We start from the raw sequence: 20,354 nt of genomic DNA, 5'->3' as shown, positions 1-20,354 counted from the left end.
GAACGCCTCGCAAGATGAAAAACCCGCTAGACGAAAGGGTTTTCCGTTTTGGAGGCGCTTCGCAAAACGAATTTCCCTATGGGCTTCCTTCGCAAGACGAAAGCCCATAGGGAAATCTCCAGGGACAGCGGGGAAGTGCAGCGCGTCTTCCCCACTGTCCTCAGACCTCCTCCGAAGCCTGGCGATGGGGCGGAGAGCTCTCCGCCCCATCGCCTGCCTCCTCCGAAGGCTTGCGGTGGGAGGAGGGCTTTCCTCCCTACCGCCAACATTCAGAATGCTGTTCTGAATGTTGGCGGTGGGGAGGAAAAACCCTCCTCCCACCGCAAGTCCCGGGAACAGAGGAGAAGCGCTGCGCGCCTTCCCCTCTGTTCCCGGACCTGTCCTGAAGGCTTGCGGTGGGAGGAGGGCTTTCCTCCCCACCGCCAACATTCAGAATGCTGTTCTGAATGTTGGCGGTGGGGAGGAAAAACCCTCCTCCCACCGCAAGTTCCGGGAACAGAGGAGAAGCGCTGCGCGCCTTCCCCTCTGTTCTCGGACCTGTGCTGAAGGCTTGCGGTGGGGAGAAAAGCCCTTCTCCGCACCGCCAGCCTGGCAAGCGGTCTCCATAGGAACGCATTAATTGATTTTTAATGCATTCCTATGGGAAACCGTGCTTCGCAAGACGAAAAACTCGCAAGACGAAAAAACTTGCGGAACGAATTAATTTCGTCTTGCGAGGCACCACTGTATTTTTCTTTTCATAGTGGTGCTTTAAGAAAACTGCTAGCATGTAGGGTCCATCCGGTATTGCTTTCAAGTTGGATTGGGAACTGTGTGTTGAGATTCCTGGGCTAGATGACCCTCTATGATTCTATGAGAGATTTCCACCTCTGCCAAAGCAAGTGGAGACTGGGGCAGGACGAGGAAGATTAGGGTGGGGAACCATGCCCCAATATTTGGGAGTTAACCACCCCTGTTTTAAAACCACAGAGCATTATAATAATAATAATAATAATAATAATAATAATAATAATAATACTGTACAGCAAAACAGCATTGTTATAGATTTTTAAAAATATTGTTTTGGGGTTCAGTAACTTTTCAAGTGTTGCTTTTCACAGGTATTATGTCTGTACAGTATTATGTCTGTGCTGCTTCGACTTGGGTAAGGCGCCTGAGTCCCGGCCTGGGGAAAAGGCGGCATATAAACGAACAGAAGAAGAAGAAGATTTCCATGCCAGAACTACAAGGTTCCAAGAGCGCGACTGTTCCCCACACGAAAGCCCGGGCAGAGCAGGAGCATTTTGGACCACCCCACTTCAACAACCAAGACTTATTGTTGGTGCCGCCGCCGCCTCCGCGGTTCTTGTTCTTCTCAGCGACGGCGAAGGAGCAGCAGCGCTGCCTCCCGGGGCGGCGGAGGCCTCCCTTTCCCGGGCGCCGCCCCGACAGGGTCGCCCCTTTCCCGGCAGAAGGCGGTACCTGCAGGAGGAGGAGGAGGAGGAGGAGGAGGCCGCGGCGCCTCCCGCCCCTCACGGCCACCGACGCGGATCAGCGCACGACTCTGCTCCCTCCGCTCCCTCAGGCTGCTCGGTCCGGAAGCGGAAGCTCCCGCTCCGGAAATCGAAAGAGGACGTCGCTCGACCACCATAGAGATTCCGCCTAGCTGGGCTTGGGCGTGTTCCGCGCATGCGTCTGCCGGGGCGGGGCGAGTGGGCGGAGTCGAAGAACCCCCGTTTTCTTTTCGCCTCGTCCGCTTTTTGGTGGCGCCGCCGCCGCTTCCTGTCCGGTGGCGTTTGCTTCCGGGGCAGGGTCGTCCCTTGAGGAACATCTGTGGGGAAGGGGCGAGGAAAGGCGGGCCGGAAAGGAGGGGGACTGGTGAGTATTGGGGCGGGAGGCTGGGGAGATATTATGGGATGGGGCGCCTGGAGGGGGTTTTAATTGGGGGGGGTGTCAAGGGAAATTGACGCGCACAGAAGCTTCGGAGCAGGAAATGAGGGGGGGGGCTCCCTCTGTCGCTTCACATTCACCCCCCCCCAATAATCTGGATAGTTGTTGTCATTGCTTACGTATGTCTGTTTATTCGTTGAAATACTTATAAAACTGGGAAGCGTGCAGAGTTGCCACCTTTGTTCTGGCAAAATACAGGACAGGGTGGGGCGGCTGGGGGCGGTTCCCCCCCCCATCTGTTACTGAAGTGACTTCAGTCTGTTGCAGCCTCACAGGATGCCCCTCTGGACTTCGTCAGGCAGGCACGCGCACACACGGAATGGTAAATCTGTCTGTGCTTGGCTACCCAGAGCTTAAATACATGACCTTTCCCACAACCTTTCCAACACGTGCACTTGGAGGGAGAGAAGACCTGAAGTACAGGGCAAAACTGTAACAATACAGGATGTAGCATTTTCCATTGGAATAGGTGACAATCCTGTATTATACAGGAAAGGCGGCAACCCTAGCAAGCAGATGTAACAGGAATCGAGGGGGGCAGCAAGAAGCCCTCCCCATGTTCTAACCAAGAGCACTGAGAAAATAAGTAGTAGATTGTCAGACTAGGACCTGGGACACCAGGGTTCCAATCCCCTCTCAGTCATGAAGCTCACTGGGTGACCTTCGGGGACAGTCACACACTCGCAACCTCACCTCACCAGGGTTTGGGGGGGCACTATGTAAGCTGCCTTGAGTTCATTGGAGGGAAGTTGGGATAAAATTGTAACAACCTCCACTAATAATTATGGTTCTTATATTGGCTTGATTAGCTTTCACTGAAGTCCTAAGTGCATTTTATTTATTTATTTATTTATTTATTTATTTATTTTCTATACTGCCCTTCAGCTGAGGATCATAGAGCAGTTTACAATATAAAAATACAAAAATACGTGGCATAGGTAAAGGTAAAGGGACAAAAACAATATACCCATCCACAGTTTGGAAAGCCATAGATTATACTCTTATGTGTTCACATAGATCCTGTGCAAGCTTGCTTATCTGGAAGTAAGACCTGCTGAGCTGAATAGGGCCTGCTATTAAGCTTGTGTTGGGAGCTTAAGTGTGAACATGGGGCAGGACAGGGGTTGTATGCAATTTTGCTGCATAAACAAAGGAATGGGATTTTGTGATCTTAAAGATGAGAAATGGGTGGGGGGGACCCTGCAGGTTAAGAAGGAAGGAACGAAAACCTGGCTTTTAATGGAAATAATGTAGAAATAAAGGTAAAATTGAGATCTCATGACTATGCAGTGAACTAGGTTTAGCAATGGTGGGAATTGTGGGATTAGTGATGTGTATTTTTCAGCATAGTTAATTGCCTTTTGAGCTTGTCCAGTGTCACAAGAAAGGATATATGCTGTTCAGCTATTGAGCCAAAGTGACTTGTTCTGCATATCTTGGCTTCTTAGGATGAGTTTCACTATGAGTTTTGAAATTCTGCAATATTAAGAATGGCATTTTATGTAATCTTGTACAAAAACTCAAGCTATAATAATTTATCAGTGTTAAATGTGACTGAACTTGATAGCCTTGTATGTGATAGCCTATGCAGTTAGCTCAGTTCAGAGTGTCAAAATCCTATGGCTTATTAGGAATAACCACCAATGCTATTGTGGCCTTTTTGTGAAGAATTAAATGTGATCCTCAAAGGAAAACAATTCGCACATCATATATTCAAAGTACACGAATAACTTGCTATTTCACTGCTATAGCTTTGTGTTTTTTGTTCCTGGAGGCGGTTAAGTGAGTGTTTTATTAAGCAACAAGTTGTTGGGTTATGTTGTAAGGCACACAGCCAAAACACTATCTGTCAACTGCAAGCAACATTGCTTGTGATGTGCTGGGTGGAGTTGAGCAATTACGAAATCTTCAGCTTGGCTTCCTAGTTGGCAGCTTTAACTGTTCTCCTAAGGGTGCATACAGTGGAAGACAGGAGTGCCTGGTCCATGGGGTTACAAAGAGTCAGACATGCCTAAACAAAAGGGTGCATAACTTGCTAGAATTCTTTTTCCTTCAAGGTTTGCAAAGCCAGGCAATGGACTTTATTGGGGATTCTCCTTGGGAGGTGGGTGGTCTTTTGTTTGCCTGGCCTACTGGTCAAGCCAACCTACCTTCCTCAGACTTATCCTGGCAACCCCTGCCCCCAAGGAGTGTGTCAGCTTCATTGCCGTTGACGGTGCTTGAAGCTGCCCAAGCGCCTTATCATAACAGTATCCAAGGTAATTCCTCTGGAAAGGCTGGCGGGGGGGAGGTAGGAGGCTGGTTGGCTGCTCGGAGACACTCAAATCACTCTGTGGCAGCACAATCGAAATCTCTGGCAATGATTTGTGTGTGCATGTGGGGTGGGTTGGCTGACTTTGCCCAGGTGACCAAGGCTCTCTAGGTGCCATGGGAGGTGGTGGGATGGTAATCCTTCACAATTGCAGGGAAGTCTGGTCTTTTGTAAAAACATGACACTGTACTGACCACAGCAGGTAGAACTGTTGAAGCTGCTCTTTCTACTGAAAGAGCATTTGGGATGTTGCCAATGTAATGTGGGAGGTATACGTTGCCAAATCATAATTATGTAAACCACAGACTTTACTAAATACCTCCATACTTCAGGACTGGTATTACTTAGTGACTTTCTTCCTTCATACGTAGTATGTCCTGGATAGTGGAGCTTACCATGAAAAGTGGAGAAAGTTTCAAAAAGTTGCATAAAGCCACTCTTAGGGAACTTTTACATAAAATACCATATTTTTTGCTCTATAAGACTCACTTTTCCCCTCCTAAAAAGTAACGGGAAATGTGTGTGCGTCTTATGGAGCGAATACAGGCTGCACAGCTATCCCAGAAGCCAGAACAGCAAGAGGGATTGCTGCTTTCACTGCGCAGTGATCCTTCTTGCTGTTCTGGTTTCTGAGATTCAGTTTTTTTTCCCCTTGTTTTCCTCCTCCAAAAACTAGGTGCATCTTGTGGTCTGGTGCGTCTTATAGAGCGAAAAATACGGTATGTAGTAGGTTATGGGATTGTTCAGATAAACCCATGCCTCTTTGCTTTGCCCTCAGATTTGTGTCCTCGTATTGCTGTTTCTCATTTATGTTACTCATCTGCTTATAGCTGTGATTCTTAGGAAGATAGATCAGCTCATGAGTACTGGAATTTCAATTGCTGAGCAAACACTTTCAAAATACTTTGCAGTTCTTGCCTAAGATCTAACACGAAGTAGGAATTCTGGATCCCGTAGAATCTGCATCAGCCATTGAGGCGACACTGAGGATGGAAGGAGTTGAACTTAAAGAAGAGTGGCAAGATGAAGACTTTCCAAGGTAAGGAGTAGCTGTGGCAGGGGTTGATTTGCTCTGGAACATATTCTTCAGAAAGTGGAGTTTGGCTCCACTAAAAAGTGTTTGTCAGTTGTAGCCAAGGGAGGTACTGCTTCCTGTGTGTTCATATGGCTCTGTAAGCCTCATCTTCTGCCCTCTTTTTATGTTGGGGATATTTCACATATTCAGCTATGAATTTAAATTATATTATTTCAAAAGCAGGCTCAGGAAAAATGCGCAGTTTATCTTTGCACATACATTCTTGTCTTGTGTACATATACACACTTGCCACATGATTTGAACCTGACTGCAGAGGTTCAGCATAGAGGTAATAAAATTTTGCTTTACCATTTTTTCCCAAACTGGGTCTTGAGATTTTAAAGAGCTTGCAACTTTTCAAGGTCCTGAAGGAGTGTTTTACCCCAAAGCATGCTAACCTACAATTAAGAGTTTTGCACCACTGAGGTCCTTCCCTCCCTGCTCTTTTTTCTGTCCTGCCCGGCAACTCTCCTCACCTGATATAATGGGCAGGACATGCTTTCTTATTGCAGGGTGGTCTGGCACTGCCAAGGCTGATGCAAGCTGCTCACCAGCTGTTGCAGCTCTTTAGCTCTTAGAGTTGGAATGCCAGTGTGCAGACATTCAGCCACCTTGATGGGCCATCTAGGTACAGGTTATGATTTTTTTAAAAATAGGAATCCTTCTGTGACTCATCAGGCTGAATTTTCTGCAGCACTCTGTAGCACACAATTTGGTGTGTGCCTAGCTTGCTCACTGACTCCCACAAGGGTTGGTTAAATCCCAGTTGCTAACTCTTTGGGGCTTGCGTCACATTTTGTAGAATTGTAGAGTGAGAAGGGAACCCAAGGGTCTTAGCTAAAGCATTCATGACAGATGGTCATCCAACCTCTGCTAAAAAACCTCCAAGGAAGGAGAGTCTACCACCTCTTGTGGGAGTCTGTTCCACTGTAGAACAGCTTTTACCACCAGAAAGTTCTTTATGATGCTTAGTTGGAATCTCCTTTCTTATAACTTGAAGCCAATGGTTCTGATTGTACCCTCCAGAGCAGGAGAAAACAAGCCTGCTCCAACTTTCATGTGATAGCTCTTCAGATATTTGACAATGGCTATCATATCTCCCTCAGTCTCCTCTTCCGGGCTAAACATCCCCAACTCCTTCAACCATTTCTCATAAGACTTGGTTCCCAGAGCCTTGATCATCTTAGTTTGCCCTCCTCTGCTCACGTTCCAGATTGTCAATATGCTCCTTAAATTGTGGTGCCCAGAATTGAACGCAGTATTCCAGATGTGGTCTGACCAAGGCAGAATAGAGTGGTACTATTACTTCCCTTGATCTGGACACTACTCTTGATGCAGCCCAGAATTGCGTTAGCATTTTTTGCTGCCCATCCTATTGACTCATATTCAGCTTGTGGTCCACTAAGACCCCTAGATGCTTTTCACATGTACTCCTAGTAAGCCAGGTGTCCCCCATCCTATATTTGTGCATCTGGTTCTTCCTACCTAAATGCAGAGCCTTACATTTGTCCCTATTGAAATTAATTTTGCTAGCTTGCACCCAGTCTGTTAAGGTTATTTTGAATTCTGATTCTGTCTTCTGCGGCATTAGCAACCCTCCCAGTTTGGTGTCATCTGCAAATTTGATGAGCATCCCCTTAATTCCTTCATCCAAGTTGTTTTTTAAGATGTTGAACAACAACAGGCCCAGGACAGAACCGCTTCTCACTTTTTCCAGGATGATGAGGAACCATTAAGAGTACTCTTTGGGTTCAGCCAGTCAATCAGCTGCAGATCCACCCCAAGCTGGTGTCTGGATGCTGTGTAAGAAGTGATTGGGCACTGATAGAGATGTGAAAGATGGAGGGGGGTGAGGAAAGATTTTTCTACTGGGCCCCCCCCAATCTCTACTGAGCACTATTCCTCATTGTTTCCTCATTGTTTTTTACTGTCCCAGACCTCTACCAGAAGATGACCATATTGATGATATGTCAGATCATGCTGAAAGAGGGGACCAACCTGGTAAGTTTAGTATAAAGGAATATATGGTTCTACATATGACTTTGGACTTCACATAATCCCTAGTCAGCATGGGAGGTGGAGTCCATTAGCATCTGGGGGACCACAGGTTTCTCATTCCTACTCTTACCCAGGGGTCACCCATGTGGGACCTGCAGGTGCAACTTTGCCCATAACTTGGTAAAGCTGTAGGTAAATATCCCCTTAAAAATCAATAATGCCTGAGAAACTATTTGCTGTTCCTGCCCAGTTCCTGTTTGCACTGCCTCAGCCTCCTCTACGTCAGTCACTCCCCCACTCCTGAAAACAGGATTGGGCATCTATCATCCCATTCAATCAGTACAGAGGAGATGTTCAAATGGCTTTTCTCTGGGAGCAAGTGCAGTGGTGGCTGAGGCAATTGCCTTTTCTCCAGTGATGGGTGGCTGACAGGGGTTATACTTGCACCATTTTGTGGTCCTGCATTCCCCGTGGCCCCCCTCTGTTTTGTTGGCCACTTCTGATGCTGGGTAAATCAGGCAGAAAATGAAAGTGGAAAATAAACTGCTCTGGATTAAATATTCAAGGATGGAAGATACTATTTATTTGCTCAGATCTTTAAGGGACAATCTTCAGTCATTTTTTTATTTTATTTATTTTTTACGTAGGAAAGTTTTGACTGTTTAACTGTAACAGAAGGCCACTACTCACTCTTCTGAGTGACTCCTGTTTGTCAAATAGTAGGAGCATGGAGGGCTGCCTTATACTAAATCAGACCGTTGCTCCATCTAGTTCAGCACTGTATTAGTATATAACGAACTGTTTGCAGAACTATACACAGTATGTTAGCTACACCTCTTTAAAAAGGGCGATTGAAACTGTAGCATAATGCTTATGCTGTTTGTTTAAAAAGGTTTTCACTTACTCATGTTTGAGTTTGGTTTACATAGTCTTGGAGTATGCTTTCATCATTCTGTTTCTTTTAATAACTTAATCTGTATTTGGTGGGGGTGTATGGCCGTCACTGGCTTTAACATGTCTTACAGAATAAACTTCCCTTTCCAATTTATTAGAAGTGAATGGCAACAAAGTTAAGAAGAAACTATTGGCTCCAAATATAAACTTAACTCTGGATTGCAGTGAAGAATCAGTTTTGTCTGACTTGGATGAGAGCGGGGATATTGATCTGGACGATATGGACACACCGTCTGAAAATAGCAATGAGTTTGAATGGGAAGGTAAGACTTGACTCTATCTAAGCCTTGTGCATATGTATTTCCTCGTGATTCTTTTGTCAGCATTGTTGATCGGTGGAGCTGTTCTGTGTGGTGGGTGGCTCACTGGGTTTCTGGTCACTGCTGCTGGTTTCTGTAGCCTGCTGCGGCCTGTTTACAAGGATGATAAAAGTCCTCCATATCAAATTGTGTACAGCTGGCATGGGCAGAACTTTGGATCGTGTGATCTGCTTTTTTTTTTAAGCTAGAATCTAAGGGCCCAGCAACCAGAGCCTGCTCACATCTGTCAGGTTGGGGTAGGACACTGTGGGCATCGCTGTGCCAGCCAGTAAAATGTATAGGGTGGAAGTTCTAAAAGCAGGTGATAGTTAGTTGTTTTGTAATTGTATGCTTGTTTTTTTCAAACTGACATAGCTACTGCTTCGCTTCAAGGCTGCTAGTGGTGTCTTTAGTTTAATTTATAAACAAATGCTACTGATATGAAGGGAAACAGAAGTTATTTTTGCTCAGCACAGGATTTTCCAGCTGGTACAAATTGACACTGATGATAGCTCTTGAATCAATTGTGTACCAATGGTTCAGTAGAGATTTCAGAAAGGGGCCTCTTTACTTCAAAGTTATTCAGTTGCTCAGAGCAAGAGACTAGACTTCAGCTTTGGTGCATCCAGCAGCCGATGACTGTGGTGGCATATTGCTTATTTGTACAAGCTTTTCAAATGTGGGGTGAGAAGTTCGCAGCTCTACGTACTTAGACTTAGCAGTTCGCTGGGCTGAAGAGAGGCTGGAGTTGTTCGTTGTTGGAATAAGGTTTCTGTCTTTTCTCTTCTCTTTAATGCGGCTGTCTGCGTTTTCCTGGAAGGATAGTTTCCATTAACAACTCTGTCTTGGAAACAAACTACTAACATGCTGCAGTAGTTTTTTCACACCTCTGTGGTAAGGTTTGTGTTACTGAAATTAATTTGACAAAGCCGTGAGGATGATGTATTCTTCAGGACACTTCCCAAGTCCTGCTTAGTTTGGATTGAAATCTCTATTTTGCATGTCTGCCACTAATCATTGTGTTGAGATGATTCACTAAAATCAATGGGGAAATAATAGGTGAAGGGTAGATATCTAGGGCTGTCAACTGATCAAAGGGTTTGGGCATTATCCTAATCCACAAACTGATTTGGAATATCAAAATAAGTGTTGTATTGAACCTATTGCATATATGTAATCATTGCCTGATTAAAGGTATATTCACCTCAAGACTGTGGTCTGTTTTACAGGCGACAGCTCTGATTTACCAAAATAGATTCTTATCTGATCAGAGGACTAGTTGTTTAAGCTTCAATATATATTTACGGGTTTGGAAAGGAATCACAGCTATGTTCTTTCCATTTAAAAGCAACTCAGCACAATCACTGCTTAACTGCTTAGTCAAAATGCAACCCAAACAATTTGTAGATACGTTTCTTGACACTTCCTTCAATATAATGGGCACAGAACTTTTGAAGATTTCGGGTATACAGGGAAGCAACGAACCTACTTTGTCTGATCTGCGATTCACTGTAACAGTATTGTAATTCCTTTTTTTAAAAACAAAAACAAAAATCTCTGGGCAGATGATCTTCCAAAGCCGAAAACTACAGATGTGATTCAAAAAGGATCGTTACAAGAATATGCAGCATCAGACGAAAAAGAGGAGGAACGGCGATGGCGGATGTTCCGGATTGGAGAACAAGATCACAGGGTGGATATGAAGGCAATTGAGCCATATAAGAAAGTTATCAGTCATGGAGGTGAGAATAGTGACAGTCCCCCACTCCCCAAAAAAAGAATTGCAGGATGCCTGAAGAAAAAGCATAACAATTAGATTTTTCTTCTTCTTTCTAGGTTATTATGGTGATGGGTTAAATGCAATCGTTGTATTTGCAGTTTGCTTCATGCCGGAAAGCGGGCAGCCAAACTACAGATACTTAATGGATAATCTCTTTAAGTGAGTTGTACTTGATGAATGCATGAACCTGCCTTATTCCAAGTCAGACCTCTGATCCCTGCGTTTCCTCCCATGTCAGAGGCACAATGCTTGCAAGTGGTGGAGGTGGAAGCAGACAGCAGGAGAGGGCCATTGTGGCCTTTTCTTGCAGGGACATTGGCTGGCCAGAGTGCTGGGCTAGATAGGCCATTGGTCTGATTGAGCAGGCCTCTTCTCATGATGATCTTTCCTTAACCCAACCTGAAGAAGCTTCTGCCTTAGCTCTTGCAAAGTCCTCCTACCCTTTTCAGTGGGAGATGCCAGGGAATGCCTAGAGACCTTTTTCATGCCAAGCGCGTGAGTGATGACCTCTGAGACTACAAATACAATTTTGGCTTTCATTCCTGACTCAGTTTTACATGTTCCTTAAAAGGAACTGCTGTGTGATTAACAGAGCACAGGAGAGGGATGCAGTGGCCATAAGGAAAGTAGGTAGGGGAAGATAGCACAAGAAACCTCACTGTCTGTCTCTCCTCCCACCCCCAAACAGGTATGTTATTGGCACACTAGAATTGTTAGTAGCAGAGAACTACATGATCGTTTACCTAAATGGTGCAACAACACGGAGGAAGATGCCTAGTCTAGGCTGGCTCAGGAAATGTTACCAACAGATTGATAGGAGGTAAGAAGAATTTGAGATGCAGCCAACTGCATAACACATGACAATTCTTTTAAAGTGTTGTTTACTTCTGTCAAGTGATATAAGAAAGCTCTGTTGTCACATCCTTTGTGATTTGGCTTCCATACTCCCAGGGCAGAAGTAGTGCTGGTGCTTAAGGTGGCGTGTTCTCATGAAGAGAAAAAACCTTCTATGGAAATGTAGTAGAGCCCATTTTTACACAGTGTTGAGCATAGTTCTGAAGAAACTTTCAGAAGAGTGGACTATAGAACCTAGAAAGCTATTTATACTGAGCCAGGATGTTGTTCCGTATTGTCTACACCGACTGCCAGCAGTTCTCCAGAGTTTAAGGCAGGAACCTCCCAGCCCTCCAAGGGGATGCAAAGGACCGTCTGCACGTAAAGCAGATACTTTTCCACTGAGCTACTATATAGAATTGTTTCTGTTCTCTATCCTGGAAGGAAAAGTCATATTGGATACTACATGTCATTAGTGTCCCTCTTGCATGTCTTGCTAGGCAGGTGTCTCGCATTCCTTCAGCCGCTTGGATAACAGGGTGACTAAGCTCCAGTTTGGAGGCCTGAAACAGCCCCCCAAAACAAATGTCCCTGACACCCCCCTTTGTTCTGGCAACTAGGTTGAGGATGCAGGTGTATGGGTTCACCTCTGCCCTTGTCCCAGAATGGCTCTCCATTCCATTCCTATCTCCTGCCCAGGAAACATGGCAAGAGCCTGTCTCTGCAGGTATGGGGACACACTCCCCTTCATTGTCGCTTCAGATCACCTGAGCATAACTGTGACTTTGCTATTTTAGTCTAATTCTAATGCTGATCCCAGACTCACTAGGAGTTTCTTTCTGGCTTACACCTAGAGTAGAGCACTAGCAACGTTCAGTGTCTGCTAGTATCTAGGATTTGTTATTTTCTTCTTGCTTCTCTTGTTGATTGCATCTTTTTAATATTTTGATTGAACTTTAGGTTAAGGAAAAACCTGAAATCATTAATAATAGTTCATCCTTCCTGGTTCATTAGAACACTTCTGGCAATCACAAAACCTTTTATTAGGTAACACCCATAATACTTACTTCATTTTTTCCAGAGCTGGTATGTTTAGCATTTCAACAGTAACAGTGTCTTTTCTGTTCTTTTTTTCTAGCTCAAAATTCAGCCAAAAAATCAGATATGTCTTTACTTTGGCAGAGCTGGCTGAACTTGTCCCCATGGAATACGTTGGCATACCTGAATGCATAAAACAGTAGGTTGCTGGTTCCATGTTCATAATCCCAAAAATGAAGCATAAATGTTCAGTATCAGAGCAATCCAAACTTTTAGGAAACAGACACAGCTATATGAAGAGCCCTGCCAGCTCACAGTGGCTATTATGAGGTTGAAGGAGCAGTGTTTTCCCCTGTGCCCAAAAGTGATTCCAGCTGGCATAGTTGAGGGCCTTTTGTGCACGTGTGATTGTGTCCAGGGACAAGGGGGCTTGGGATCCTGTGACTGCATTGCAGGGGGTTGGACTAGATGACTCTTGGAGGTCCCTTCCAACTCTATGATTCTGTGACTTTGCTGCCACCTCTGACATGTCCACATCACACCCCATATTCAGCCTTACCACTGTTGGAGCACCACCATTGTGCCAACAGCAGTGGGGGTGTTGTGAGCCACTACAGTGAGAAGCAGTAGATCTTTTCCTCTTCCAGTGGAGAATGAGGTCTGCAGCTTCCCTCCCCACGTCTCCAGTCCTATACTTGGATGCCACGAGCTCCATTGAACTCTATGGGATTTACTTCTGGGTAGACATGTATATAACTGCACTCTGAGTTTTTGAAAAAGTTAAAATGCTTGCCTCAGCCAATATTTCCTCCCAGTGCAGCTGGTAGTCAAAGTGAAGGTACAGTATAAGTTGGGTTATGTGCAAGGAGGCATAATTATGTCCCGCAGCAATTGGTAGTACTGCCAGAGCTGGTGTGGGGAAGCTGTACACCTCCTAGATGCTGTTAGACTAACTCCTAGCAGCCTCAGTCAGGATGGCTGGTAGTCAGACATGACAAGGGTTGTTGTTCAGCCACATCTGAAGGGTGACGTGTTTCTCCAGAGGGAGCAGAAGGACTTGGGGGCTGCCTCTGGCATGCCCCCTGGACTTTGGCCTCTATCTCAGTTCAGCAGTAAAATGTTGTGCTGCTTAGGTATATGATTTAGGGTTGGTAAGCTATGTAAAGCCCAAGGCTTTAAAAGCCCTCCACCCACTGTGATCTCTGCTCAAGAAACTAAGAATTATTACTCATTAATAACCCAGTGATATTGCCTTATGAGCTTCCTTGAACCTAAAAGACATCTGGGGACTTAGAAAACACTGGTCCTTTGGCCTTGTGTGCAAAGGTAGCCTAGTGTGACCAAGAAACACAACTGGGACAGGGTGATAGGGGTGGGCATGGCGGGGATGGGGGTGCCCTGGGTCAGAAAGCCCAGGTCTCAGAGAAGATAGAACAATCTGTTTATTACCTCTGTTTGTTCAGAGGTTGACAACTTATTTATTGATGGTCTGTACTTACTTTTGACTCACACGACACGTACACATGCCAAAACTCTTAGGATTGTTTTAATGGTTTTAAAGTGACCAACGGGGAAGCTGATTAAACAGTGCTGAGCAGCACATGATCTGGTATGGGAACTGAAATTTGGAAGATCCTACAAATGAGACTTGCTTGTGCCAGTTTCCTAGTGACTCCCCACCCCCACCCCGTCTTCCAAGGCTGTTATAAGAGCATGTGTCTGAGAGATTCCTGCTGTGTGCCTAACCACTGCACCACAATGGCTTTCTTGGTTGCCAGACTGGGCTAGCCCAGATTCAAACCCTTACTCAGCCATGAAGCTCATTGGATGACCTTGGGCAAAGCACTCTCTTTCTGCCTAATCTACCTCACAAGGGGAGTGGGTGCCCAGGTACTTTTTGGAGAAAGAGCAGGATGCAAATGTGATAAGGATTTTATAATAGTGTTTCCTATCACTTTCTATGTGCTTCGCATACATTGAAAAACACAAGGCTGCCAATTTAGTAGACATGACACAAAAGGAAAACTGAATAGGTAGGGAAGAGGAAAGTTTTTGAGTATCTCATCCTTTGCTGGCCAAATGAATGGGACCAGGTTGGTCTCCTCCTTGCCATGATGACCTTCTTAGGACACGGGGTTCAGCCTCCCAGTGGCAGAGGGCAGAGTGTGCCTCCTCTCATCTCTTCACTCCAACTGGCAGCTGGAGCAGAGTGTTCTTTTCATGCAGGGAGGGAGGCACACAGAGCGATCTTGCAGCAGGCATAGTACTTTTACTACAGAGAAACTAAATGCCTTTACTTTTGTTCACCTTAGCATTATTGCATAAAGCCCTTGCCCAAGACAGGTGTTGTTAGCTTCAAAACTGGATTTTGCTGGTATACGGAACTGCATCTTATTTACTAAAAAAACATTTTCCCCACTAAGGTATGAAGAAGAAAAATTTAAAAAGAAACCCAAAAGGTATATGCACATCTTGATCAGGGCTTTATCTAATCTAGCCAACTTTGCACTGTGCTGAATGTGGGGATATATTTGGCTTGCTGGGCTGCCTGCTGCTTGTATGAATGAACGTGCACCCATTGTGCCATCGCGTGTGTGGGTGTCTCTGGCTAGCTTATGCTGTGCTGTTCACATAATGTTGTGCAAATGGCTCGTTGCTTCAGAAGGAAGCCGAGTAGCCAAAAGGCTAGAGCATTTGCTGTCTAATTGTCAAACCTAGAACTACAACAATTTTCCGCTTTAGGAAGTTGGAGAGCAATTGCTGCAAAATACATTCTTAATTCTATCTAGGTGGAGAGTGACTGTGACTCAGCAGTCACTGAAGTTCAAAATTGCTTTAATTTGCATTGTCACAGTCTAAACTGGCTGAGCACCATAAAGGGGAAGAGGGCTTTGTGCTGCCTGCATTTGTTATGTCTTTTTCTTTTTTTCTTTTGTCTTATCAATGCATGCTGGGGTTCTCCGGTGCTCAAGAAGTGCATGGCCTGCTAATAAACGTATCTCAGCAACTTCTTCACTTCACAAAATATTGTCCAATCCAGAGCACCAACTGCTACTCTTGCCACTAACAATTTCACTTGATCCAGAATGTGCCCATGCTGTATAATGATTCCAAATGCCTATTTGTGAAGGTGATTTTTTTTGAGGGGGGAGGGGTTGTTCCCTTTGCAAAGAAGGGAGCAAACTGCTACTTAGCAAGACAGACCTACTCTCTCTTCAGAGCCATATCACAAAACAAAAGGATAAACCTGGGAAGGGAGTATGTGTACATCAGGATTCTGAAACAGATTGCAAAGATGCTTTCCCACATTTAATTCAACCCTTTGTAGCATTAGAAGGAATTTGCGCAGCCAGTCTGTATGGGTTGCACACAAGGTTATTGCATCAGGCACAGCATTGCTTTGAGGCAAAGCTCAGCTTTTGGTGTCCGAACTGCCCAGCAGTGCTGCCCTTTGCCCTTAAAATGAAACTTGGACTACATTTAAAATGAGCTCACTGAAATCCACTGCTCATTTGCTGTGTTGGTCTTTGCCTCCACAACTGCCATTCATTGACCCGGTTTGCATGTAATGTCACGCCGTGGCTGAGAGTGAGGGTACTCAAGGGAAGGTCACGGGTGCTTTGCTTCTCTCCTGGTCCTGCTGCTGTTGTGGAACCCTGAGCTAAGCCATGGTTTTTCATAACACTTGCATTCATACCTGTGCTTATAGTTTGTCTTTCTCCTGATGAACCATGAGCTGCAGTTAAGGTTTGATTTTTGGGAAGGTGCAGAGCGGCCACAGTTTCTAATGGGAGTATCTGCATGCTTATGCATTCACGCTTAGCCATGGTTTGACTTAATGCTGCATGCAAACTGGGCCTTTGACCTAACACACAGAGCCCCAATAAACTTCCCACTGTTGTGGAGGAGGAGGTTCTTCACCATGGCTTAAACCCGGAGAGGTGGAATAAGAGATTTGATACCATTTTCTTGGAGCAGTGAAGGCTTTCAAACATTGATATTTGGAAGACCTCTGATTTGCTGCTCCTGCCTTTCCTCTAAAAATCTGACATAACTTAAATATTAAACTTCACCACCAACTGTGGAAAGGAGAGGGAAATACATGTGAGGAAGAGAACAGGCTTCACACCAAATCAAATCATTAGCTCATCTCGGTCAGTATTGCCTACACTGGCTGGCAGTAGCTCTTTAAGATTTAAGGCCAAAGACTTGCCCAGCCCTATCTGGAGATGCTTGTGATTCTGCACGCAAAGCAGGTGCTCTGTCACTGAGCTGCAGCCCTGTCCCAGCAAGACGGGTTAGAAACTTGGTATGGATGCAACAGTTCCAAAACTTGGCATGCCTCATTGGCTGCCTGTCAGTAAATTAAGCAATTAGAGTTTTTTTCAAGGCAAAAATACCCTTTATAAAGTTGACTTTCTTGGAGCCCTAGACATCTAGATATACTAACTGTAAGGAACGTTTCACACCACTATATGCTGGCCAACCTGAGTTTGCCACAAGAGTCAAACTCAGTGACCCCAAGTACATGTTGAGTTAACAGGTAGAGATGTCATTATACACAAACTACTAGGGATTTCATTCAGTAGGGTCACGTGCAATAATTCAGTTCTGTGTGGTTGTAGGTCTTGGTCTGAATAAATTGAGGATAAATGAAGGAAGTGGTATCTTCACTGCTTTTTTCCTGGGGGGACGCAGGGGTACACATACCCCAAACATTTTGTGAATCTGAGTTTGGCCTCATTGAGGGACAGTATTTCAATATGAGTAGGAAAATGAGAGTACACCAGAACATTTTTAAAAGAAAAAAAGCACTGGGTATCTTACTGTATTATGGTCTATTTTTTCATTTTCCTGTTAATTGTCATTTTTAAAAAGTCACATTGTATTCTCCTTATAAGTTCTAATTCATTATTCTGGGGGGAAACCTGCTGCTCTACTTGTGCCTAACAGTTTTGCTGCAATTGCAAAGTAGTAAGCATTACTCTCCCCCCACCAAAGAATTTTAAATTTCTACACCCTGGTTGAAATTAGAGTTTAACATTTCCCTCTCCCACCCCACCCCCCTTCTGTCTGATGAGCAGAATTGACCAAGAGCTTAATGGGAAACGGGAGCAGAAGACCGAACAGTAAAGTATTTTATTTTATTTCTGGTGTGTTTTGGAGTCCAACCAAGACTGAAGAAAGTGCTGATGGAATGACGTCTTGCATGTTCAAAACCTGTTCGGAGGAGGAAGAGGAGGAGAACTGCCTGCCTCTGGACTTTTACCTAATGGACTACTCGCTGCTGAATGAATTTTCAAGTCCAGGCTAGACGTTGACACTTAATAGCTGCCTGTTCTATACTGCAGTATCGCAAAGCATCATAGGAAGCACCCATGTTTTTTTTTTAATCCTAAATGATGCTTAGTAAATATTTATATGCTTAAATGTTAAGGAAAGAGATAATATATATTTTTATGACTTCTCAAAACAATTATAATGTTTGTCTGCAAAACCCTCGCGGGTAAGCCATGCTATAAATGACTGTTTCATTTATTTGATAATAAAAGTGCATGGTAATTTCCTAGAAATGGTCAAACACTTCTTGCCAGACCGAAAGAAAAGCAAATCAACATGACCTCATTGATTAGCTGAGCTAGCAAGAGCCCCTCGATTTTCTTGCATAAACAAGGAGGTTCTTTTGTTTTCCATGTTGGGTGTGTCCTTGGCACAAAAAAGACACTGCCTGAGTCGTCTTCGTTTCTTTGGCCAGAGGGCTTTTTATATTTGGTCTGGAGTGGCTGCGCTTCTGAAACAGATGGATATTCAGAAACAAGGAACTAAGGATGCTTAGATGTGCATGTGTTGGAGCCCTAATTTCCAGATTGAGTACAAAGAACCCTATTGGTCTAGGTGAGCCACCCTTGGAACAATAGGTGCCTTCCAGTCAAGCTGGAGATCAAGGTTGGAATTGCATTTTGTAAGGAACCCCCAAGTGGTGTGCCCCCTCCTGCAATGTTGAAGTCCCCCCTCCCCCCATGACATGCAGTACACCTTTTCTCATATCCTGATGTCACTTTGGCTTTCTTGCTCACCAGTAATGTAGGTTGGAGAAACTCGCAGCATGTTGGCATCAGGATATGGTTGGTGTGGTGAATTGCCTGCTGTGGAGAAGGAAAGCTTGGCACAAGTCTGTACTTGGTGACAGCCCTCTGCTGCTTGTGGGGCCCCTCTGGGTGCTTTGGCTTACAGCTCCCATCAGCCCCAGCCAGCAGGCTTTGTGGCCAGAAAAGGCTCCCATGCACCTTTCACAAGCACTAAATTCACTTTATGTACTTTTTTTAAAAAAGGAGTCTCTATATGTATATAAATTCTGCATGTTCTGAAGCCTTTTCACGTGTGTGCAGAAGTTGGCTGCGCTTGTGCGGCGGGATCTATAAACTGCAGACCTAAGCATATGCACTAATTCCTATAGGTTAATCATCAAAGCAGTTGCCTTGTAGCAGAGATCTTAACACACACTTTGCTGACCATGGAAGACATGGTTTTTAAAAAAGTTTTTGCTTATTCACAACACCGTTGAAAACACCCTTTTGTCTCGAAACTGTTTACTTGGAAATGCCGCCCTTGTGTCAGTGTATGAACTTAGTCAATAAATAGTGTTTTTACAAAAAGGACAATGCGTATTAATTGGGTGTTTTTCTTACAAAGAGTTCTGGCACTCTTCAGAGTATGTGTTCACAGTTAAGGTGGTGGTAGGTGTGAGTTACTGTCAAGATCCATTGACTTATCAGAGGCTCTTGTGCACCCTGGATCTTAATGTAATGCCACCTTGTTGGAAATGAATGCTGCTTCTCCCTTTATCCTGGAGTGGGGAAGAGTTACCTAAAGGAATTGCAGGACAGTTTTCCTGTGTTGACGCTTACAACGCCTGCTATTTCAGGTGGCAGAAGAGCCACTTTGCAGAATGGAAAACCTATGTCTAGATGGACGTTATACACTGACTGTTGCGCTTGCTGTTTGGAAATCTGAAAAACTCGTGGTATGGTATTGTTTATTTATATACCACTTTTTAACTCAAGGCTTCTAAAAGCAGTGAACAACAATATACTGTATATTAATGCAAATAATATATATGATAAATGCACAAAATAGCATCAGAATTCATCCACAAATACAGGTCATGTAATGGGACTTGATTCTCACGAGGTGCAGTGCACTGGAGATTGCAGAAATATTCCATTCTACTTTGGTTCTTTGCGAGAGCAAATAAGTCACCAGAATACCCTTGTTGACATTTCTTTTTATTCACCATGATAGTCAGAGCCTCTCAAGCTTGGCTATAGGAATGGGGGACCTGTGGTCCTCCAGATGTTAGCTGTGTTGGCTGAGGGTGAAGGGCATTGGGATTCCAGCAACACTCCTGCTCTGTTGCTTAACTTGATGGGGATTTTAGCAGGTAGCCTTAGAGCAGGGGCCAACAAACTTTTTCAGCAGGGGGTCAGTCCACTGTCCCTCAGACCTTGTGGGGGGGCGGACTTTTTTTTTAAAAAATGAACAAATTCCTATGCCCCACAAATAACCCAGAGATGCATTTTAAATAAAAGGACACATTCTACTCATGTAAAAACACGCTGATTCCCAGACCACGTGCAGGCCAGATTTAGAAGGCGATTGGGCCATATCCGGACCCCGGGCCATAGTAGGCACCCATGCCTTAGAGTGAAGGTGGTTTGATTATCCAGGTCCTGCATCCCTACCAGTAGCCCATTGAAAACCTCCTGAAGGCCAGAAGACCCTCTGGAGTGGCGTTCAAGTGTAGTGTGAGGGGTGACAATAAAAAGGAAAGCCAGAACTTCCTTTAGACACACTTGTTTCTCATCTGTTTTACAGCTTCGTAAGGGCTGGTGTTCTCTGTTGTGGCATGCTACAAGACACCTGGAATTTAGAACAGTTTGCCTTTGGAAAAGGTTGAAACAAATAAAATAAAATAATAAAAAAAATTCCTTCCAGTAGCAGCTTAGATGCACACGAAAGCTCATACCACTAACTAACTAAGTTGGTCTCTAAGCTGCTACTGGAAGGAATTTATTTCATTTTCTTTCAACTATGGCAAACCAACACGGCTCATCAATGGTTCCTCTTCATCCTGGA

The 20,354-nt window shown here is 44.6% G+C and overlaps 1 protein-coding gene across 4 annotated transcripts; it reads left to right on the top strand.

Annotated features, from left to right (window-relative positions):
- Positions 1 to 1,727: 1,727 nt before the first annotated feature.
- BNIP2 (BCL2 interacting protein 2) lies at positions 1,728 to 18,880 on the top strand. 4 transcript variants are annotated; one of them, XM_081887810.1, is made up of 11 exons: positions 1,732 to 1,857; positions 5,152 to 5,279; positions 7,252 to 7,316; positions 8,366 to 8,530; positions 10,132 to 10,308; positions 10,403 to 10,505; positions 11,035 to 11,166; positions 12,141 to 12,227; positions 12,319 to 12,417; positions 14,642 to 14,677; positions 17,303 to 18,880. In XM_081887810.1, exons 2-11 carry the CDS (start codon positions 5,230 to 5,232, stop codon positions 17,349 to 17,351), a joined length of 963 nt encoding a protein of 320 aa, XP_081743936.1. In that variant the 5' UTR covers positions 1,732 to 1,857; positions 5,152 to 5,229; the 3' UTR covers positions 17,352 to 18,880. The 4 variants fall into 4 exon arrangements, with proteins under 4 accessions (XP_081743939.1, XP_081743936.1, XP_081743938.1 ...); XM_081887812.1 differs by lacking the exon at positions 14,642 to 14,677; XM_081887811.1 differs by lacking the exon at positions 1,732 to 1,857 and having other exon boundaries at positions 5,130 to 5,279.
- The last annotated feature ends 1,474 nt before the right edge of the window (positions 18,881 to 20,354 follow it).

Source organism: Podarcis melisellensis (genome assembly GCF_964234715.1).
Source record: "Podarcis melisellensis genome assembly, chromosome: 14".
Lineage (NCBI taxonomy): Eukaryota > Metazoa > Chordata > Lepidosauria > Squamata > Lacertidae > Podarcis > Podarcis melisellensis.
The sequence above is the reverse complement of the archived record's forward strand: the minus strand, read 5'-3'. Positions and strand labels throughout refer to the sequence as shown.

What these genes read in the sequence shown, in the direction of transcription:
- BNIP2 (XM_081887810.1), top strand. Translation starts at nt 5,230, where the DNA reads ATGGAAGGAGTTGAACTTAAAGAAGAGTGGCAAGATGAAGACTTTCCA. An exon ending in CAAGATGAAGACTTTCCAAG is followed by an intron (nt 5,280 to 7,251) that starts GTAAGGAGTAGC and finishes TTACTGTCCCAG; the next exon opens with ACCTCTACCAGAAGATGACC. An exon ending in TTTAAAAAGAAACCCAAAAG is followed by an intron (nt 14,678 to 17,302) that starts GTATATGCACAT and finishes TCTGATGAGCAG; the next exon opens with AATTGACCAAGAGCTTAATG.